Source organism: Pipistrellus hanaki, assembly GCF_964339955.1.
Source record: "Pipistrellus hanaki genome assembly, chromosome: 2".
NCBI lineage: Eukaryota > Metazoa > Chordata > Mammalia > Chiroptera > Vespertilionidae > Pipistrellus > Pipistrellus hanaki.
The window spans coordinates 115,906,510-115,930,473 of record NC_140504.1 but is presented as its reverse complement, the minus strand read 5'-3'; the positions used below and the strand labels follow the sequence as shown (position 1 = coordinate 115,930,473).

The window sequence follows — 23,964 nt, the reverse complement described above, 5'->3', positions numbered from 1 at the left end:
CACTATGTCAAATACCTAGATGCGAAGGATTCAGAAAGAAACTAATCAGGCCACTGCCCTTGAGGAGCTCTACCCAGTGTTGGTGGGTGAGATAAGCACATAGAAAACACTCCATAAATTATATAAAGTGGCTGTGATGTGAGCCAGGCGTCATAAGAGGGGGGTGGGGCTTCCAACCTGAGCCCAGGGGGGGGGGGGGGGTGGCCGCAGGCTGCTAACATGCTAAGATGAGAAAATCACAGATCAATCAGTTTCAAAGAGCAGGCAGGAAGGAGTGGAGTTTCATACAGAATTAAACTGTATCATCATGACTATAGCTGTTGACTATGAAACTCATGTATCTCTCATGATCCAGCCCCTTACAGCTCCTTCACAGGCAACATCAAGGACGCCTAGCTCTTCACCTGCCTTTCTGAAGGGGCTAATTCCTCTAGTCCATGTGCTCCCAAGGAGTGGGTGAAGTTAGTACTGTTTAGGGGTGGGAATGGGGTGTTATTATCTCTCTACACCCCTTTATCACTGCTTCTTCTTCTCTACCCTCTAGGCTGTCCAAGTCTAGGTTCTGGCTCCTCTGAGATAAACCCTTCCAACCCTCTCTTTGCTTTAGGGTCTAATAGTCAACAGTTTCAGATTCCCTCTTGGAGCCAACAGCTTTCTAGACCCTGTGACTCCTTTCTGTCCAGCTTCTAAGCCCCTTCCTCGTGCAGCCCTTTCCCTCCTGCTTTGTGTGGAGACCTGCTCATCTGCACAGGGCCGGGCTGTGACCCGCATACTCACATTTAGCACCTGCTTTGCAAATTGGCTTCACATCAGCTCTTAGGAAGGGGTGGGGGGGATCAAACATATCACAGAAAATGTTTGTAATTGTTGGCTGGCCTCAATACATCTGGTTCATTAAAAAAAAAAAAAAAAAGTTGCATAGTTCCAACTTCCTTTAATACTTTTTAGAAGAGTATAGCTGCTATTTTGTTTTCTTCTCTGTAAATGCAAACATTTCTATGCTGCAATGGGCAGTACTGAATCTGTAAACATAGTTCTAAGCAAAGCAAGCTTTAAAACACCTGGGAGTCAGTCCCGTATTCAACACAGCCACCAATTCTAATTCTCGTTGCAGTCTCTGCACTTGGCATGGTGGTTGGCACATTGTGGGTATGGTTTTGTTGTTGTTGTTGTTTTTTTTTTTTTGAAATTTAGACTAATCTGCCTGGCACATCATTTGTGTGTTCCAACTAGTTGGACTTTCATATTGTTCCATTATCCTAAATTTTAGTCACTCTATGTGAAAATCAGTATCTAAAAATGAGCCCAATTTAAAAAAAATGGAAAAAAATCCTACATACAGACCAAACTACTTCAAGATCTTTAAGAGTTTATAAAATTATCCTATGATGCATCTAACTATCAATTTTACATATCTACCAAAGACATTTAATTCATTTTCTAATCAATTTTATTAATTTTAGAGAGAAAGGAGAAGAAATAGAAGGGGGAGAATATTATTTTCAAAGTAGGGGCCCAATGCATGAAGATTCTCACACAGGGGGTGGGTCCCTCAGCCTGACCTGCACCCTCTCCAGTCTGGGAGCCCTCAGGGGAGCCCTAGCCAATCCAGGAGTTTCTGTATTTAAAATCATATGAACAAATTGTCTGAGACCCCAACCCAATTTGGTTTGTTGTTTACAGAATAATAATAGAGGCTTTATTTTTTTTTCTTTGCTTCATTGGTGGAGATTTCCTGGAAGTTTTAGGATATCTTCCCTTTAGTTTTACCTAGACCCTCTGATTTTACTTATTTTGCTTTCCCACCATCACCCACAGCAACAGTAACTTGCTTTAGGTTCACTTTACTCTAGTGTCTAGGAGATCTGTCTGCCACCAGAACTACGATTCCCAGAATTCCTGGTGTTCTCCACTACATGGGTTTTCCCTTCATTCCTGGTGCTTCCCACACTCTGGGCTTCTGCTTCTGGTCTTATGGCTGCCACCAGAACTACCCTGTTTCCCCGAAAATAAGACAGTGTCTTATAATAATTTTTGCTCCCAAAGATGCGCTAGGTCTTAATTTCAGGGGATGTCTTATTTTTCCATGAAGAAAAATACGGTACACATTATTGTTAAATGAAAGTAAAGGAAATTTATTACCTGTATACGGTACGGTAATACAGTAGTTGTCAACACAAACCAGACAAACTGTGAATCCTACAGTATCAAGAATGTACTCATTTATTCAATGACAATCATGTCATCATCTTCTGGAACATCATCATAACAATCCAATTCCTGAATTTCTTGGTGAATTTCTTGTGACTCCATTTCTTTCAGAATCAGTGAACCAAATCTCTCATGCTTAGCAATAGCACTGTCTTTAAATGAGTACTTCTTGTCAAGGTAGCCTGCTCGTAGTGCATTTGCAATGCAACTGTCAGTGATTTTCTCCCATGAATTCTTCACTCAAGTCACAACTTCTTGCAGTTTAGGTTTCACAAAGTTTCCATGTTGATTTCTCTCCATTCTATTTTCAGTATAGTCATTAATTTCCATGCACAAATTGTCTTTGAATGGCTTGTTTATTGCAATATCAAGAGTCTGGAGATAGGTCATCATTCCTGCAGGAATCATTACCTGATCTATTTTTCTTTCGTGAAGAAATGTCTTCATGTCTTTAGCGCAGTGAGTGCTGGCTGCATCCCAGACTAGCAGGCCTCTTTGGCTCCCTCGCATAACAAGCAGCAGCATTAAATTGACCCACTTCCTTATAAATGCTTGTGTGGCCCAGGCTTTTTCAGTTTCAAGAATAAAAACGCCCAAAACACGTTCAGTATTTTTCTTCTTGCCCTTAGAAATGATTAAAGGTGGGATTTTAGTGTCATCCAGACAAATTGCCAAAATACAGGAAACACGTGCACTTTTGTAAGCAGTGGAGGGAATGTACACTAAGAAGGCACCCCACTGTTCAATTGTTGTTTGAGATGATTGGCCCATAAACACTGCAGTTTCATCCATAGTAATCATATTGGAAATATTGCATTTAGAGAAGTCAGCATCATCCATAAAGGACTTGAATGCAAGTGCTCGCTTAATAACTTGAGTATCTTCCAACCTAAACAAGTTGTACCGGTAGATCTTCTTAAAGACAGTTCACTTTGCTGAAGGAAATTATCCAGCCAGTGTTGTGATGCTTTGAAGTCTTCAGGGGCTATGTCAAACTGTGGTGCCATTGCAAGGGCAAATTCTTGAATCTGAGCCCTATTCACATCCAAAGCCTTTGTTCTCCTGTCAACAACCCTTTCACAGATCAGGTCTTCCAGCTCGGAAAATAATGGTTGCCGACCTGATCCACACTTGCGCTTTTTAGCATTTCTCTTGTCCACTTGTTCAATGAGGTTACCATATTCTGCTGGCCATTTTCTGACCAATCGGATACTCAACATCTTCTCTTTGCAGAAAGCAGTAAGATTTTGGCCCCAAGAGTCTTCCACGATTCCTTTCTTATACTCCATGGAGTAGCTATTTCTTTTTGCGCTCATTTCTAGGGGTAAAAAAAAGGAACTGGGGTATCAAGGTGGAGGGAGGGGGATCACTTAAAATGACACAGGGGGGATCAGAGGGGGGAATCAAAATGGCACAGGAGAATCAGAGGGGGGATTACCATTTTAGTAACCCCTTTTGATCCTCCTGTGTCATTTTGATTGCCCCTCTGATCCTCCTGTGTCATTTTAAGTGATCCCCCTCCCCCCACCCCTGTGCCACTGAACACCTTTATCAGACATCCCCCCTACCCCTTTATCAGACATTTACCCCCTGGGGCCTGCCTGGGGACTGTCACTGGGCTTGCTGGGACCTGGATCTGGGCTGGAGCAGGGTCTGCCTCTGACTGAGAACCTTCAGTCATCATGAGGGCGGCCGTGAGCATCAGGTAGTGTCACCAGAGACAGACCAGCACTCACCACCTTTGCCGTGTCCTGTCCGCACTAATCCTCCTGTTCCTCTACACACATCTGCGGAAAGTCTCCTCCTTTCTCCAGCCCGGCGCTCACTGCTCACTCTGACCTCCGCTCCACCTCCACACAGCAGTGACGTCAGGATTCCGAGTAACGTCACTGGTTGCTAGACGCCAGTCGGGGCGGCCCTAGCAATCAGTTTATGGTAAATTAATTTCATTCTGAGACAGAGCCTGAGGAGTCTTATTTTCGGGGGGGATGCCTTATTCAGAAGGAAACCTGTAAGTAGGGCTTATTTTCGGAGATATTTTATTTTCGGGGAAACACAGTACTACTACCAGAATTCCTGGTGTTCTCTGAGATCTGGGTTTTCCCTTCCTGCTCTGTCTCCATCCCTCAGCCTCCTGCTCTGCCAAGTCTTCCAAACCGCCAGCTCTCCCTCTCTGTTCTCTGTCTGGTGGCCCATGACCAGCACTGCTGCCATCCCTTCCACGGGCAGTGATGGTCCAGGGAGCCTGTGGGCATGGCCTGGCTCCACAGTCCTTACTTCACAGGCAATGATGGTCCCAGGAGCCTGCCCTCGCCTACCAGGCCAAGTGATGGTCCCGCAAGCCTGTGGGCATGGCCTCCGAGGCCCAGTGATGGTCCCAGGAGCCTGCCCTTATTTTCCCAGGCCTGGTATGGTCCTGGGAGCCTGCAGGCATGGGTGTGCAAATTAAACCACCACCTTTGTTGGGTTAATTTGCATACTCACTCCTGATTGGCTGGTGGGCATCCTGGAGGTACAGTCGATTCGCATCTTTCTCTTTTATTAGTGTAGATAAATCATCTACTTAACCACATTACTGTCAGCCAAATTGTTTTTGAGAATATCACCTGGAGCTAGATTATGAGAGTTGTCATTAGAAAACTTAGAATATGCACTGTGAACCCACACCAGAGACTTGAAGGAAGGATAAAAAGTCATTACCACTTCCAAAGAATCAAAATAGCTTGTGCTTATGAAATCTTTTCTTGGTACCAGATCCTGATCTAAGTGGGTGACATATACTAGCTCATCTAATCCTTTTAATTACCTGTTAAGGCAATTACTGTTATTCTCTCCATTATAGATGAAGAAACTGAAGTATAGAAACTTAACCTGATTACCAGCCAGAAAGTGTTAAAACCTAAATTACAAACCCAAGACAGCTCACCCTAGAGCCTACTTTTTAAAAAATAATACCTTTGCTGAAACTGGTTTGGCTCAGTGGATAGAGTGTCAGGCCTGTGGATTGAAAGGTCCCAGGTTTGATTCTGGTCAAGGTTTATGTACGTTGGTTGTGGGCACATCCCCAGTAGGGGGTGTGCAAGAGGCAGCTGATCGATGATTCTCTCTCATTGATGTTTCTAACTCTCTATCCCTCTCTCTTCTTCTCTGTAAAAAAATCAATAAAATATATTTTTAAAAATAATACCTTTATTGAAATACAATTCACATATTAATAATTATAAAATAGTTTTGATGTTTTAATAATATAGAAATTACAATAACTGAGCAAAGAGCTAGAGGAATGGACCAAATTTTTTGAATGTTATTGAAATTAAGTTGCTATTAATCTGAACTAGATTTTTTAAATTATGATGTTAATTGTAATCCTTAGGGAAACTACTAAGAATAAAACTGAAAAACATATAGGAAGAAGAAACAGAAAAAATTAAAATGATACTAGAATATATCTGTTTACACAAAATAAGGAAATAATGGAGGAACAGAGGAATGAAAAAGACATCATAGCAAAATGGCCATTGAAAATCCTTTTTATCAGTGATTACATTAAATGTTAATGGATCAGACTTTAAGATTTGTTTTACAGCAAAACATATCATTAATTCTGAAAAAATGTTCCATTTGCACTTAAGAATAGTGTGCATTTTTCTTTATTGGGGTAGTGTATTCTATAGCTGTCCATTATGTTTAGTTATTATATTGTTACTAGGGGCCCAGTGCATGAATTTGTGTACCTTGAAAGGAACTGTGGTACGAAAGGCTGTGATGGGCACAGGGGCAGGTCTCCGCCCATTCTCCGCGCCCCTGCCAGGTCCCTCCCACCACAGCCCCCAGTCCCCTGTCTGCTGGCAGTCCCGCTTCCACTGCTGCTCCCATGTGCCGATGGCATTGGCCCCACTCACACTCACTGACATCACAGAGTGATTGGGACTAGCACCAGCCGTGGGTGTGATCAGCAACTGCTGCCCCATCACCCCTCACCCACTTTAGTGCCAAGAAATCAGGACTAGTGCCAGGCACATGTGGCGACTCAGGCACTGGCTACGGGTGTGAGTGGGGCCATCACCAGCAGTGGATGCAAGTGGTGGCTGCCAGCCCCAATTGCCCCTCAGGAGCAGAAAGACGATCAGGGCTGGCAGTCACCCCTCACACCCTCTGAGAGCTCCAAGTAATCAGGGCCAGCACCGGATGCCAGCATTGAGTGCAAGCGGGGCTGGCACTGGCAGCAGGTGTGAGCACTGGTTGGGACTGCAGCACCTGGGAGCAAAGAATTTTCAGTAACCACCAGAGGCTCGCCCCAATAACAGTGACAAGCTCTCTGCCTTGATCTGTCACCCCCACTTACCTGTTCTACCATCCTGCCATGGCTGACACCCACCATGTTCTGCACACACCCCCTGGTGGTCAGCGCATGTCATAGCAACCAGTTGTTCGGTTGTTCCACCATTCATTCTATTTGCATATTAGGGTTTTATGTATATAGATTGTTTTCTATTTCCTTGCTAATTTTCTACCTGTTTGTTCTATTCATTATTGAAAGTGCAGCATTAAAAAAAAAGAAAGAAAAAAAAGGAAAGTGCAGCATTAAAGTATCAAACTTGTACTTTTTTAATTGTTTATTTTTAATAAAGTTTAATTGACATATATCATTATATTAGTTTCAGGTGTATAGCAGTCCTATATAATAAAGAAATAATATGCAAATTAACCCTCACGCCCTCACAAGATGGCTGCCTATGACCAGGCCAGCAGGGGGGTTAGTGAGGAATAACCAAACAACTGAACAGCAGGCTGTGTGGGGCAACCAGGTTGGTGGGGGGGGGGGGGGGTGGCAGTGAGGGATGTGACCAGGCCAGCAGGGGGGAAGTTGGGGGTTACCAGGTTGGCACGCAGAGGCAGTGAAAGGTGATCAGATCAGCAGGGTGGGGCAATTAGAGGTGACCAGGCAGACAGGCCAGTGAACTATTAGGAGCCAGTGGTCCGAATTGTGAGAGGGATATCTGACTGTCGCTTTGGGCCCAATCCTCAGGATCAGGCATAAACGGGCAGTTGGACATCCCCTGAGGAGTATTGGATTGGAGAGAGTGCAGGCCTGGCTGAGGGATCACCCCCATGCACAAATTTTATGCACCAGGCCTCTAGTCCTATATAATAAAAGCCTAATATGCAAATCAACCAAATGGAACAACCAGTCACTGTGATGTGCACTGACCACCAGGGGGCAGACACTCAATGCAAGAGCTGCCCCTAACTTGCAGGCCCCAGGTCTCCCAAGGCAGTGCCAGTGCGAGCCTCCCCCTGCCCTCAATCACCCTACCAGATGCCCCATAGAGGAAGGTGACTGGCAGTGGGGGCAGGGTGTGGGCCAGCGGTTTAGCAGGTGGTGTCACCCTCCAATTGCCCCGCTGGTCTCCTCCAAGGTGGGTGCCAGCAGGAGCCCCCCAATTGCCCTGCCGGTTGCCCACAGATGGGCTCTGATTGCCAGCCAGGCCTAGGGACCCTATCCATGCATGAATTTCATTCACTAGGCCTCTAGTAATTCAATATTTGTATATATTACAAAACGATCACCAAAATAAGTCTAGTTACCATCCATCACCATACACAATTATTTATAAACTTAGCCAGAATTTGTTACATAACGTTTTTTACAGATTAGCATTATCCATACAAATACTCTGGAAATCCAACCTTTTCTTCACTTTCAGGTAGAATATAAATTACTAATTGCTATTACACTGAGAGTAGTGAAGAGGGACATGGCCTTATGAGGGAACCCAGCAGAGTAATAGAACTTCTACTAATTGACTGCCATCAATCAGACATCCTTAGTGCTGCCATAGAGACAGGAGAGGCTCCTGCCACCACCACTGCCCTCAGCAGTCGTGAGCCTGGCTTCTGGCTGACAGAGCTCCCCCTGTAGGAGTGCACTGACCACCAGGGGGCAGCTCCTATGTTGAACATCTTCCCCCTGGTGGCAGTTCGCATCATAGCAACCAGTGCTTCTGCTATTTAGTCGATTTGCATATTAGCCTTTTATTATTTAGGATACCTCATAGTTTCATTTTAGAAGTTACAGTACATACTTAAGCCTGCCCCCATCTTCAATCCCCTCAAATAGGGTCTCTCCTGCTATATCAGACTGTGCTAAACCTGCTTCTCAATGAGCGTTGTAGGGCCTTTCCCTGCTGGAGACAATCAAATGCAAGCACCTTCATATCTTCTCTTTTTTCTTGATAGTCATTTGGTCCCTATAAGGGGGACTGGCCTGCTCTCCACCTGACTGGGCCTCTGGCCTTTGACTGGCATGACCCCAGAGAGACCCTGAGTGTCCTCCTGGTTCCAGCTCTCCGGTAGTCCTGACAGTGGGCAGCTGCACTTGAGGCAGTATGTGCTTCAGCTCTCAGTTCTCAGCAACTCCGAGGCTCTGGCATGCCTCCCTCCCTCTGCGCCATCCCTTTTTGTTGTCTAGCTACATTACCTTTCCTAAGTGACGAGGTTTTTTCTGGGTCAAAGCTTTCATTTCCACTTTGGAATGTCTTCTTAGACACACCTCAGAATCCACCGGCTTGTCCCCACTTCTTTCCAACAACTCCGACCCCACCCCAGCCCTGCTGCCATGGATACGGCCAAAGCTTCACAGTTCCAGGATGTGCTGTCGTTTTAGCCGCCACAGCACTGTCTGTGTTAGAAGTATGTCAGCAGGTCCAGAGCGGTGGAGCTGCGCTCATTTTCTATGAATATACAAGCAATTTGCAAGTTAGATGAGTGCCTTTCTTCCACCCCTGCATTTTTAATATAAAAGAATTCAAACACTTGGTTGACATTTGAAGTTGGTCCAAGGCATCTCCTCCAGGACTTTCTCTGGACCTTGTTTGTGCTCTCCCTTGAGCCCTGACAAAGCTGCAGAAACAAAGTTACAAGCTCATACTTCTTCCTTCCCTTTTAGGGAATCCTTTTCTCTGAAGCCTTTCTGGACAGTTTGTAAATGAGATGACCTAGGGAAGTATTTAAGTAGTTAGCAAAGTGAAAGGCAGTAAAGGACTCTTGGCTTCAATCTTCCATCCTATTTTCTTTGAATTAATAGCACACAGAGTTCTGAAGCCTGTCATAGTCTCAGCCATGTTCTCGTCCACTTCTCCACCCTCCCAGGGGCTCTAGCAATCTGGGTGTGACCTTGCCCAGTTCTTAGAACCAGGGCAGATTCTGAACTGTGCTCCACTTCTTTTAATAGAAAATAGTACTCTTAATGTTTTTATTGAGAGAGGGTAACTAGTACATATTTATTATAAAAATTTCAAACATTGCAGGAAAATACAACAAAAGTAGGAGTCATATTCTAACTGCACAACATTATCAACATTTTGGTAAACATTCTTTAAAATGTCTCTGGATATTACATTAATTTTTGTATTGCTACATAACAAATTGCCAAAAACTTAGCAGCTTAACACGAATTTATTCTCAGTTTCTGTGAGTCAGGAGTTTGGGCACAGGTAAACTGGGTCCTTTGCTCAAGGTCTCAAATGACTGCAAAGTGTTAACTGAGACTGTGGTCCATCTGATATGCAGGGGTCATTTAGGTTCATGAAATAACTCAGTTCTTTGCAGCTTTATAATGTATATAAGCGGCCTTCCTCTTCAAGGCCAGCAGTCAATGTCTCTGATGCTTTGAATGTCTCTGACTTGTCCTGTCTCTGACCTCCAGGCTTATTTAAAGGACTCAGCACCTTGGTAATAACCCATTTAATTAGCTCAAAGTCAACAGATTAATTACCTGAATTATATCTGAAAAATCCTCTTTGCCATTTAAAGTAATATAATTTTAGGAGTGATATCCCATCTTATTCATAGATTTCAAGGGGAGAAAATTACACAAGAGTGGGGGTCATTTAAAATTCTGCATTTCACACTTGAACATGTACATTGTACATGGTGTGCTGAAGTGTGCTTTTAAAAATTAATATGCCATAGATATATTTTCTTCCTAAAAAACATAAATCTGCATTTGTATGGCTGAATAGTTTCCTATCTCGTGTTTTGGAACATTAATCACGTATTGGACAATTGGGCTGTTTCTGATTGTTCCTTATTACAAATAATACAAGGATGAACATTCTTATATACTTCCCATTACATCCCATGATTATTTCCTGTGTGCAAATTCCAAGGAAAAAGGTTTACTGAGTCAAAGGATAAACTTTGACCGCAAGGGTCCCCAAGCTGTGCATGGCTGTGTTTCTAGCTGCCTTTGGTGTAGATTCTCGGGGTCCTTTGTACCAAAACTGCCTAACTGAAAGGAGCCCCAGAAATCACTAACTGTCACTACAGGAAGAGTACAGAAAATGACATAAAGCAAAAATGTGTTCTTTAATTGTCATCGCCATCATTATCCACCCCCAAAAAGTTATCTTCAACCTGATTAAATAACAACACTCAATGAAATGGGGACTTTGTTTAATTTTGACACTGCTACAAAGCAACAAGGAAAATAAATAACTTTGAAGGTTTATGCATTTTTTTAACTTTAAAGGAACACTGCACATTTCAATGGTATTGTGCAAAGTCAGGCTTTAATGAAGCTCTGAGAAAAATATAAAACTTTGAATCTTAAAAACAAACGAAGGTTTAATTACACCTCCCTAACCTTATAAGCAACCATGACTTTTTAGTGCCTTTTGGGGGCTGGTTCTGGCGCTGGGAACGTGATGGTGAACAAGACAGAGCCCCAAATTGAAGCCACACACTCTACACATGCGATGAGACTGCAGGATGAAAGCAGAAAGACTACCGAGCAAATAGATAATGAAGCTATAAATAAGAAGCATGTAGATTTCCCAACCTGGAGAGAAGATCAATGAAATTTGGAATTGTCTAATTATCAGCCTCTTTCATGGAGGAGCTTGAAATAGAAAAGTGAGTACGAATGTCCAGGCGTACTCAACATCCAGACAAAAGGGAACCCTCATGGCAGGGGTGGTCCAGAACACACTTTCCCTGGCCATTGGGGAACAGAGAACAGCATGCTGGAAGTAAGGCCCATGGCTTCCGTGGTGTCATCCCTCCCTCTGCTCACCACCATTCTGGGAGCCCAACCATTGGCTTTCCAAGCACTGTCTAAGGCCCAGCCCACTGGAACTCGAAGGCACTGGGTGAGGTGGGCAACACATAATTCGTTGTGTTCACTCGCCCACTCCTTACAAGTTCCCGATGCATTTAGTAAACTCTTCCACCCTACATATACAAATAAGGCCTCAGTCATAGGATAAAGTGGAAGAGATTGCAAATAGGTAGATAGTTATCATAGAGAGAAAATAAAGCTTTCCCCATCTCCTGCTTATATGAAAAAAATATTACCCTCAAATAAAAGTTTTTGTCCAAGATTTTTTACTGCAAATCTTGTTTATCTTGAATAAGGCTGACCCTTGCCCAGGACACGATCATTTAAGTTAGGAGGTTCTGGAGTCTCTGCATCTAGGGTGGCGGTGTAAGTCAGGGTTGGCAAGCAACACTCATTGTGTAGGAAGCAAGCCTGTGTCCATGTGGAATTGCAAATGATTTATTGCTTTGCTTTTTGGATCTATCTGCCGATGGTGCAACCTTCACCATTCAAAAGAAAGGCCAGCAGTCATTGTTTAATATGGTGACCTTTCTCCCAGCTTCAGAGCAAAGATAGAGGCTCTCAAGTAGAGCCAACCTCATGTTCCTACCCCAGGGCCTCTATACCCCACCCTGATCTAGGTCTGCACCTCCCTCCCCTGCAGCCAATACCTCACTCCCCACACCTGTCCAGGGTGCTGCTTTTGATCACTTGCATCCTCCTTATTGAAGCCTACTTTTTTCCATTTCTTTCTTTTTTCTACTTCTTTCTTTCTTTTTGCCATTTCTTTCTTTTCTCCCTTTCTTTTTCTTTCTTTCTTTCTTTCTTTCTTTCTTTCTTTCTTTCTTTCTTTCTTTCTAATCCTCACCCAAGGATATGTTTTTATTGATTTTTGAGAGAGAGTAATGGAGAGAGAGAAACATCGATGTGCGAGAGAAATTTCCAATGGTTGCCTCCCCTATGCACCTCAACCAGGAATTGAAGCTGCAACTTAGTTATGTGCCTGCTTAGAAACATTTTGTTGGAAGAAACTATACTCCAACCAATGAGCCATTAGGCCAATGCTCCTTGTTCTTCTTTTATTCTCACTCTTTCTTGACTGATGTGTTTCTCTACAAGCATGACAATCTCTCCTAATGTAAAAATAATCAAAACAATCTTCCATACATTGCATTCTATATAGCCATTGCCCTATTTTCTCTTCTTCCCTTCACAGTCTATATCACTTTTGGCTGAGAAATCTACACTGCACCACTCACCTTCCCACTCACTCCTTGTCTGGCTCTTTTCCTCACTCTCCTCCATCATCAATAAAGACACCAGGAGCTTCCTCTTCATCAAATCCTGAGAGCCACATGTGAATATAAAAATTCCTCTTGGGTTTCAGCTCCTGGATTTGCCACAGGCACTCAAGTTTATCATACCCTAAACGACCTTGTCACCCACCCAGCACCACTTCTTTCAACACAAACCTCCTTCCCTTCCTCCTTCCTTCAGTCTTGGTAGACAGAACCATCCTACTGCAAATGTGAAAGTCTTCCTCAGCTCCTCTGGTTCCTTCACATCTTTATAAGACATCTCAGTGAACCACTCAGTGGCTCCTCTCCCTCTCCACTTGTGAAGACCACTTCTTTAGTGAACATATTTTTGATCCAATGCAACTATTGCACTATTTTTGGGTGTGTGTATATGGCTGGGGGCAGGGGAATGATGTAACTTGGCTCAATCTCTCATATTGCCTCTTCACATACCTTTCACAAATACAGAACTGCAACTTTAACTTTCCCAAGAATTTTATTTAACTTGGGATAAAGGATTTCACAATCTCATTTTTACCTATAGCATAAGTCAGCATTTAAAAGCATGGACCCTGGAATGTTATTACTAACTAGTGGCCTGGTACACAAAATTTGTACAGGGAGCGGGGATGTCCCTAAGCCCTACCTACATCCGGGGACTGCTGGTAGTTGGACATCCCTCTAGCAATCTGGGACCACTGGCTCCTAACCACTCACCTGCCTGCCTGTCTGATTGCTCCTAACCATTTTGCCTGCTGGTCTGCTAGCACCCAACTGTCCCCTCTCCCCTCCCCTGGCCTGTTCAGCCCCCAATTGTCTTCCCTCCTGGACTAATCACCCCTAACTACCTCTGCCTTGGCCCCACCACCATGGCTTTGTCCAGAAGTATGTCTGGAAGGTCTCCTAGTCTAATTAACATATTACCCTTTTATTAGTATAGACTAGCTGTGTGTGACCTTGGGAAAGAGTCTTAACCTCTCTGTGCTTCAGTTCCTCCCTTGTAAACTGGGGACAATAAATAACAGTGCCCTTCTGATAGAGTACTAGGGATATCCAATGTGTCAATACACAGAAAGGTTTTAGAACAGTGTCTGGCACTCAGTGAGTGTCATAGGTATTTGTCAGTTTTGTGATTTCCTGCCCATTTTCATTTGCCATCTCTCTTCTCTCATACACACAAATATGCAAACAAGATTCCCTCCAGCCACAAGGACAGCATACAGTTCCCCAATACACCGTGTTGGCTATTTCATGCCTCCAAAACTTTGTTCTTACTCCTTTTGCTGACCTACTAACCTTCTGGGGTCAGTTCAAATATCATTTCTGCTGTAAAGCCTTCCCATATTCCCTAAGAGTTTCCCACAGAGACCAATTGCACCTCAGATGAATTTCCAGTGTAGCATGCATCACATCAATTATTTTTAAATGTCAGAGAGTTACCATTTTTGAGCACTTACCACATGCCAGGCATAGAGAGCTTTATATGGAGTACATTGTTTAAGCCGCTCAGAAACCTTATGAAATGTTTGACTAATTAGTTTACTAGTACATGTTTGCCATTTCTCCTAAGTTGTTAGGCTACTTATGAGCAAAACCTATGTCTTGATGTTTGTGGATCTCCACTACCTAGCATGGCGCCTGACATATAATGGGTGCATAATTAAATAAACACCTCTGGATTGAGCCAATAAATGTTGAGCTGTTCTCAGAGAGAGATGGGGAGATGCATGAATTACTAGTGTAGGACATTTAGGAAAAGGCTGGATAGTAGTTGGAGCTGAAATTCATCAGTGCTATAAACAAACACTGCTATAATGACCTCCCCACCATTAACTGTTGTTCCTCTATGAGGATTTTTGTCATGCAGTCGGGTTCATGAGCTCATTTGCTCCTGTATTGTCACATAATTCCAGGTCTTTTCAGGGACATAATAATACAATTCATGATGACATTATTTTCCATGCTCTTGCCTCCAGTGTCATATGCAAAGTTGGGAAAAGTTTTGCATGGCCCTTAGTTCATGGGCTGTCCACCTTTGTTTGATAAAGTGTAAAGAGACACTTGCCCTGATAACCTTTCCATCTTATTGAACAGAAAATGGAAATTTGCCACAAATTATAGATAATTATAATTATGAGTTAATGTTATAGTTTCCATAGCAATGATATAAATACAGGCATTTTATTGCTTAATTGTTTCAAGGAATATGCTTTTTATAAATCTAATGTATATAAATATAAAAGAAACTCAAAGATGTATGTATTTTATTTTCAATTAACTTTTCTTTCTTACCCCTTTAGCAGATAGTAAGTTCTGTTTCATTAGGCATCAGAGGAGAATTAAGATCAAAACTGCTTAATGCACTGATTAGAATATTTCTGGGGGTTCTTAAAACTGATATTAGCAGGAGAAGAGCTATGTCCAGTTATGTGAGTGCCCTTAGGGATATCCATGAGAATGGATCTGCCTTGCAAACTCAAGTCTAGAACACCAGGACATCTCTAGAAGTCCTGGATTTAGTTTAATCTAGTCAAATATTAGTAGACTAGAGGCCCAGTGCATGAAATTTGTGCATGGATGAAATTTGTGCATGGGGGGGAGGGTCCCATCAGCCCAGCCTGTACCCTCTCCAATCTGGGACCCCTCAGGTGATGTCCGACTGCCAGCCAAAACCAGTAGTTGGATAGCCCTCTCACAATCCTGGACTGCTGGCTCCTAACTATTCACCAGCCTGCCTGCCTGGTCACCCCTAACTGCCCCTCCCATGGCCTGGTTGCTCCTTACTGCCCCCACCTGCCAGCCTGTTCACCCCTAACTGTGCCCCTCACAGGCTGGTAGCCCCTAACTGCCCCTACTGCCAGCCTGGTTGCCCCATGCAGCCTATTTGGTTGTCCATCTGGTTGTTTCGAACATGAGGGCCCCTGGCTTTTTATATATAGACAGAGAGACATAGATAGCATATCCTCAGGATTTAGGGTTACTTCTTTATGTTTTGGACTATTGAATGTGATGGGAAGTTTAATCTCACTGGAGTGGTGTTTTTCCAAGGAACTACCACTGCTGGAATGAAGCCTGGATGACGAGGCCTGATCTTCCTGTTGGATTTGGAGGCTGGCAGGCCGTGGACAGCACTCCCCAGGAAAACAGTGATGGTAACCTGCATCCTCTCCTGAGAGAACTGTTTGACTGCTGATATTCATGTTGCTTTTGTGACTGCACTTGCTGTGTGGGAAACACTCTCAGGGGAAACCCATAGCAGAAGGGTGTTTCCTGTGCTCACAGACAGTACTAGCCACCTGCCAGTCAGGTTTTATTTCAATTCAATGGTTGTCTTTCCCTGGATTACTTCATAACTTTTAGAAAAAGCATAAAACTTAACATACATGATTCTTCTACTCCTGCTTTGATAAGCAGTTTTGAAGACAGTAGAAAAACATCTGTGTCAGTACTTTAGGCTGTAAAACACACCTCCACCCTCCTTGGTATACAGTGGTAAGAAACAAGGCAGGAGAGAAAATAAAGGACTAAAAACACTAGTATTTTCCCAGAACCAGTTTATTTTTATATTGTATGATTTCTTTCAAAACTTGAGACTTTGGATATTTGTTGTCTAACTTGCAAATTATGCTAAGCACTGAGTGACAGTATACCCCCTGGATTTTTATAAACTCAAATCATAAGCCTCCATTAATTTTTAATGTGGTGATAAAAGGTAGTGGCCTGGGTACATTATATTTATTTCCCCAGTTGTTGATATGAGATACTGGTGTGTGTGTGCGTGTGTATACACTTACATATAAACATTCATCATGCAATTACAAGAGAGTCTTAGTGGGTTCTAAAGGAGAAAGTTCAATGATTCCGGGTGTTTTGGATTATACAGGGTGGGGCAAAGGAAGTTTACAGCTGTTGGGATGGAAAATAATACAATAATTAATAAATAATATTAATGCCAGAACACCACCATGTTTTGCACACTCACAACTGTAAATCTACTTTTGCCCACACTATATCTTGATGAGACTTCAGAATGACTAATAGAAAATCTCTTATTAGCTAGAGATCACTGGTTAAAATTTAAAAACTTTGTAAATTTAAACATAGGCCTGCCTATTGACTTCCTCGGTGGAGATGGCACATTGGTCAATGTGTGGCTAGTGTCTGAATTCTCCAGTCAAACTTAACCTTGGTTTTTTTGTCTTTTTCTTTTTTCTTGTCTTTTCTTTTTATTGAATTTATTGTAGGTGACAATGGTTAACAAAATTATATAGACCTCAGGTGCACAAATGTCCAAAACACAAATCAACAACACAGCACTGAGGACATCATCATTCCCAACATTGCAGACACCCACTGTGGAAGCATAAATGTTATGGGAGCCAACAGCATGGCACCTACTCTCGAATGTGTGTTGGTAGGTGGAAGAATAAACATGGGAATGGTGATGCCCTGCATTTTTTTACGGCTTCCAGTTTTGGATTGAGGAGGCATTTCCAATGAAACCATCATGATTGCACACATTGGTCACCTGCTCTCTGGCATGGGAAGCATCTGGGCTAAATCAATGCCACACTTGCCTCTGCAGAGCCACCCCAGTGTCACACCTGTTCTGTGTCTGGACAGATGTGAAGACTCACACTCTCTCCTCTGTGTGATGCAGGGATGTACCGGTGTGGCCCGGCCTCTGTTCAAGCCATTAAGCATGGCCACGTTTGCTTCCAGTTTGATGCACCCTTCGTTTTTGCAGAGGTAAGTGGGAAGCCAGGGAACATGCTGCTTTTCTCCCCACCTCTTAACACCTCAAACAATAGAGTACTGGTATCATTCCAGTCAGGCTCTTCATTGTACATGCAGTTCTTAGCTAACATTTTCTTTCCTAGATTTTTTGAGATTTTTCCCCTTCTCAAAAGAAATTGCTTTTCTAATCATCATACTCTAGGACTAGAATGAATAACTATTATTAATATGTGAGGCCTATGTCCTTAAGAAACTTGATTCTTTATGGGAGATGGAGTACATAAACACATCAAAAGTTAAATAATAATAGCACAAGAGATGCTATGGAACTTGCCGATGGGTTGTGTAGGTGATAACTGGTCTGCATTTATATATACAGATTCATTAACTGAGAAATATGGGATGGGAACTGAAGTAGGACACCAGAGACCATGTCTAGGGTGGGAGAGTGACATAGGGACAGACAGGAAGGACACCTTCGTAATAGCCACCAGAGGAGATGTTGGTGGCAGGAGCCCTGGGAGGAGTGTCTGGATGCTCCCTCAGGGGTCAGTGCTGGAGCTGAGTCTTGAGAGGTGATCAGCAGTTACTCAGGAAAAGAGGCCATGAAAGAAGTCGGAGGAAGGGAAGCATTTCAGACAGAGAGGACGGCCAGTGGCATCCCAGTGGTGTATATCTATGCAGCCTCACAAAAAGCGATGCGTCAGCAGGTGTCAGAGATGACAACTGAAGGAATTTAGGTCCTGAGAAGAGGGCTCTTCATCTTGTAAATGAGAGTCTCCACAGAGAGGACCGGGCAAAAGGCAATCGAGGGCGAAGAAGGAGGCAAGCCTGGAAAATGTTTAGGGAGTACAATAAACGTAAGCATTTGGACAGCGCCATCAGAAATGGGAATCGCACAAAACGAGCAGGGTATCTTCCACCACACCTCCCTTCGCAGTCGCTAGAAGGCGGGGAGAACAGGCGTTGCCGTGTTTGGACTTTATTCCCTCCGTTTTACTTTGGGATTTGAAGATTTATCCAAACTCCCAGCTGCCATCTGAGGGTTTATGCTGCTACAAGAACCTCTTAATAGGAAATCACTCTAAGATTCACAAAGCCTTGTTTCATATTTTCATTGTGCTTTATTGCTGCAAAGAAGGAGAGAGGAAGGAGCCTCCCTCTAAGAGCAAATTGCCTAATAGCTGTTAATGCAAATGCTCTTGCTATTATTAAATATAGATCGGGCATTATGGATGGCATCGGGGTGTGCAGATTATAATTACTCCTCTCACCGCTGCAGACTCGTCTGACAGAGTGTACGTTTGTTGCTCTGGCACAGGCGGAGCTCCAGGGCTGAGTCATTTATAAGAGCTGTTTGAGCTGTTAACTAGGGTCTGAAGAATCTTTTCTCAAGGGAACCTAAAGTCAGACCCCATGGGGGCGCCTCCATGACTCAGGCTTTGGGCCTTGTCCTCTCTTCCCACTTCCACCTCCTGACTGGAGGAGCTGGCCTCTCCCCACAGGCTGGCCGGCACCCGCTTGAGTTTGCCCCTCCTTATCCTCTGGATGCTGACATCCCTGGTCACTCCCCACTCACTTCCAGGCTTTTTTGCTCTTCTCCTTTAGTGAAAGCAGAAGGCCAAATAAGAGGGGGCATGAGGGAAAGCATCTTACCTCTGTTCCTTTTCCTCTACTCCTCCTCCATTTTGGAAATTTATCCTTAGCATTTACAGATTCCTTTCAGGGCTTAAAACTTACTTCTCTCCCCTGCTGCCTTCACCTCAGTGCTGGGGTGAGTTTCTCAGTTCTGAAGTGCCCTCTGCCTTTTCTCTCCCCAAATAGTGGTGTCCTCGGGCCTCCAAAGAGTTAGGGGTGAAGGGAGCGGGACAGTCCTGGGAGTCTGGAGCGTCTTCTGAATTCCACCATCACTAAGCTCTCAGGAGCAGTGGCTCCTCTGCTAGCTAAGCTTCCTCTGCTTGGATATGTTACCTCCTTCACATCATCCCACTCATACCCACACACATGCCTGCACACACATACATGCCTGCCTCCCCTCCCTGGCACTGGGCTGGGCTTGCAGCAGTCATGACGGATCCCTCAGGGCCACAGTAACCAGCTCCTTCCCCAGCGCTGGGCCATCAGACCTCTGTGACAGGCTGTGCAGCTGCCTCTCAGCAGATTCTTTGTTCTCAATCCACAGTTGTTTATTTTGCTACCACTTGTTAGATGCAGCCCATTTTCTGGCATCTTCTCTTCTGATCCAAAATAATTCTTCCATTCATTCAAATAACATAAACCTTGGAAATCATCTTGGCTTCTCTTTTTAACCTCCCTCAGGCATCTCGCCAGAAATACCTTTAAAAACTGTCATTCATCAACCATGTCTATGATCCTCATCGTTACCCTCTAAGCTCTGTACAGTTCTTAGCCCTGGGAGTGGCCTGCTAATTTATCTCTTTCCACCTCTCTTACCGCCTTTCTTATCTATTCTCCACAAATCAGCCATAATTATCTTTTAAAATGTAAATAAAAACCTGTCACCACCCTGCCTCCAACCATTTAACAGATTCCCATAACCCTTAAAATAAAATTGGACATCAATCTTTACAAGGTTTGGTGTGATCGGGCCTCTGGCTTCCCCTTCACTCTCACACCTTGCTCATTTCCCTTCAGCCACACTGACCTTCTCACTGTCCTGGAGACATCCAAACATGCTCTCGAAAGTCTGGACACACACCGTTCCTTTTGGTGTGAAAGCTCTTCCCCTTCTGTATTTTGGGGAATGTTCTGTTCTCTCACTGTATCCTGGTCTCTGTTCCAGTCACCTCCTGAAAGAGGCCCTAACTCACCCCACCCCACCTAAAATATTATAGTCTGCTCTGTGCTTTGTTGTCTTTATCCTTCTATCCAACCTTAGTGTTGATTATTTCTCTCCCTGGCTTCTCATTGCTGAAAGTAAGTTCTGGACATAGTAGTCATGAATAAATACTTGTTGAATGAATGAAGGAGTCAAGCAGGCAAGCAAACAAAATCTGACACTGAGTACTCTGCTAAGAACAGTATCTCACAGAGATCAGGGCCAAATGGCACCCCCAACCACTAGCAGGAGATGAGGTACACAGGACCTGGTGCATGGCCAGCTGCATGCTGCAGGAATGGTGAGCACAGGTAGCTTTACAGCAAGTGGGCCAGGAAAGGTGGTTTGGGGCAGAAGGCAGCAGGGGCCTCTGGCAGGCACCCACTGCCTCCATGTGTCCTCAGAGGACAAGCACTTTCCCTACATAGCTATGTGCCATGCCATTATCTCCATTTGGGAACCAATGAACTAAGAAAACTCTACTGAATTCTGAAGAAAGTCTCCATCCTTTGTGGTGGAGAGTGTGGCCTCTGGCAGCAGTGGACACGTGTTTCCATTCCATGGGCATAAGCAGGAGTTTGCAGAGAGGCCCCTGCTGCCTTCTGCCCCAACCCACCTTTGCTGAGTCCTCGGGGGCCTGAACCTCACTCAGGCTGTGCAGGAAGTGCCTGTGCGTGTGCCTGACCCTGAGGCAAGTCTGTGATGTGCTGAAAATAGTGCCAGATTCCACAGTGGGATGCCAGGCTCTGCATGACCAGTTTCTTCAAATATGGAGGAAGGAGTAGGTGACCACTAAGACTCCTTCCATTCTAAAGAAATTGGTCTTAAACATAGGGTTTTCAGAAGTAATACTGATCTACCTACCAGCCCTGTGAAGACAGCGATCTTAAACCCAGAGATTTAGTAATTTGCCCAACGTTACATAGCCTGGGTCCTATATTTCTTCCAGCATCCCCTGTTCTTACTATTCCACTATAGAAATAGACAGTGAAGACATAGATAGTGAACACAAAATCGTTAAAGATTTTGCTTATCTTGGCTTGGTCATCACTTCAAATGGAGACTGAAGCCAAGAAATCAAGAGAAGGCTAAGACTCAAAGGACAGTAATGAAAGCATTGGGAAGATCACCAAGAGCACAGATGTGTCCTTAGAGACCAAGGCTAAGACCACCCATACCCTCTTATTCCCAATTACTATGTACAGAGTAAGGCTGGTAGGAAAAAAATAATTGTTTATTTAAAATATGATGTTGGAGGATACCCTGGACCACAGAAAATGAACAAATGGTTCTAGAGCAAAAATGACAAAATCAAAGCTGTCCTACTTCAGGCACATCATGAGAAGGGCAGTTTCTTTAAAAAAAAAAAAAAAAAAAAAAAAAAAAAAAAAAAAAAGGCCATAACTGCCCTAACCAGTTTGGCTCAGTGGATAGAGTGTTGGCCTGTGAACTCAAGGGTCCCAGATTCAATTCTGGTCAAGGGCATGTACCTTGGTTGTGGGCACATCCTGAGTGTCTGTGTGTGTGGGGGGAGAGGGGGCGGGGAGTATGTGCAGGAGGCAGCTGATTGATGTTTCTCTCTCATCGGTGTTTCTAATTCTCTATCCCTCTTCCTTCCTCTCTGTAAAAAAAAATCAATAAAATATATATATTTTTAAAGCCAATAATGCTGGGGAAAGTAGATGGCAGTAGGAAAAGAGGGAAAACAAATATGAGATGGGCTGGCTACATAAAAGAGACTGTAGGCATGAGTCTACAGGAGTTGAGAAGGACTGTTGAGGACAGGACATTGTGAACATCACTCACTCACAGAGTCACCAGGAGTCAGAAGTGGCTCAGTGACACGTGACACACACCTGAAGTAGATATCCCAAGGTTGGCTTAGCCATTTTACAGCATTGTGAAGCCCTTAAATGCTTCTTATCATTCTACTCTACCATCTTTGTATTGTTGGCAATGTTGCTTTTCACTGTCTCAGGATGATTAAAGCAGCTCCAAGTGTCACTTCACTTCACATGAAAACATTCAAAAGCAGAAAGAGTAGGGCGAACTCTCCAAGTACTGCTCTCCTTTTATAAAAAGTCATTCCCAGAAGCCACCCAACTGAGATTCTCATTTTCCTAGAAGTAGGTCACACTGTTACTGCTAGCTTAAAAGAAGTCTGGGAAAGCAAGTAATGGACATGGTACTTTCAGCTCTCTCTTAAGAGGATTTACCAGCAAGAAAAAGGGGAAGAGCCCTTGCCGGGTGGTTCAGTTGGTTGGAGCATTGTCTTCTACATCAAAATGTTTCAGGTTCCATTGTGAGTCAGGGCACATACCTAGGTTGTGGGTTTGATTCCTGGTCTGGGCGTGTATGGGAGTCAATCTCTCTCTCTCTCTCTCTCTCTCTCTCTCTCTCTCTCTCTCTCTCTCTCTCTCCTCTCTCTCATCAATAAATATATCCTCAGAGTATAAAAGAAAAGAAAAAAAGGGAGAAAGAAGTGATTGATGTTTAGACAACTGAGAGTCCCACTTCTAAATATTCTTAATTAAAAATACCTGATTATTAATCTAGACTAGATTCCCATATAGAATAGTTTTTAAGTGAGTTTAGCCCTATGAATCCAGTGTTCTTGAAACATACCAACTCTAGGGGTATTAGATGACTATACCATTGAGAGGTAGAGATTTTGGTAACAAAGACACTTTATGACAGCTAATGCTCTCTTTTCCTGTTTTTAGGTCAACAGTGATCTTGTTTACATTACAGCTAAAAAAGATGGCACTCATGTGGTGGAAGCTGTTGATACCACCCACATTGGGAAATTAATTGTGACCAAAGAAATTGGAGGAGATGGCATGAAGGATATTACTGAAAACTACAAATTCCAAGAAGGTAATCCTATATAATAAAGAGGCAATATACCTCTTTATTATATAGAGGTATATTGACCCTCACACCTTTGACCCTCACACCTTTGCACAAGATGGCCACCCCCATATGGTCAAAGATGGCTGCCCCCATGTGGTCAAAGATGGCTTGCAGGGAAAGGCAGTTGGGGGAAACCAGGCTTGCAGTGTAGGGCAGTTGGGGACAACCAGGCCAGCAGGGGAAGGCAGTTGGAGGTAACCGGGTTAGCAGGGAAGGGCAGTTGGGGGTTACCAGGTAAGCAGGTGAGGGCAGTTGCGGATGATCGGGTCAGCAGGGGAGCAGTTAGCCATCAATCAGGCTGGCAGGAGAGTGGTTAGGGGCAATCAGGCAGGAAGGCAGGAGAGCAGTTAGGAGCCAGCAGTCTCAGATTGTGAGAGGGATATCTGACTGACAATTTAGGCCCAATCCCACAGGTAGTCGGACATCCGCCAAGTGGTCCCAGGTTGGAGAGGGTGCAGGCTGGGCTGAGGGACACCCCCCAGTGCACAAATTTTGTGCACCAGACCTCTCATTTACTATAATTGAATGAAAATTTATTTGCCCAAGTCCATTTTGTACTTATTAAGGTCACTATGAGATATGTTCCAGAGAATGCACTGACATTTATAACATATGGTAGTCAGAGCAAAAGCATAAATTCTCAGAAGTGAAAGACACATCACATCCACAATTTTTCATTGTAGCTTCATTACTATGTTTGCTTTGATTAGAATTCACATGGCTTGTGAAATGATTTAATTTTGTCATATTTACTTTAACAGCAAATAGAATATATGAAAGGACAAAAATAATTTTAAATAATTATATTTTAAAACATTATAATTTTAGTTCAATAACAGAAATTTGAATAACTATTCACATCTGTT

The 23,964-nt window shown here is 43.6% G+C and overlaps 1 protein-coding gene across 3 annotated transcripts in view; it reads left to right on the top strand.

Annotated features, from left to right (window-relative positions):
- The window catches only part of F13A1 (coagulation factor XIII A chain), a 167,393-nt gene that overhangs the window by 108,195 nt on the left and 35,234 nt on the right, over positions 1-23,964 (top strand). For all 3 annotated transcript variants that reach the window (XM_084873186.1, XM_084873185.1, XM_084873187.1), the window contains 3 exons: positions 15,658-15,761; positions 17,270-17,358; positions 22,909-23,062. In XM_084873186.1, coding sequence (XP_084729312.1) covers positions 15,658-15,761; positions 17,270-17,358; positions 22,909-23,062 — 347 coding nt within the window. The remainder of the gene's footprint in view (positions 1-15,657; positions 15,762-17,269; positions 17,359-22,908; positions 23,063-23,964) is intronic.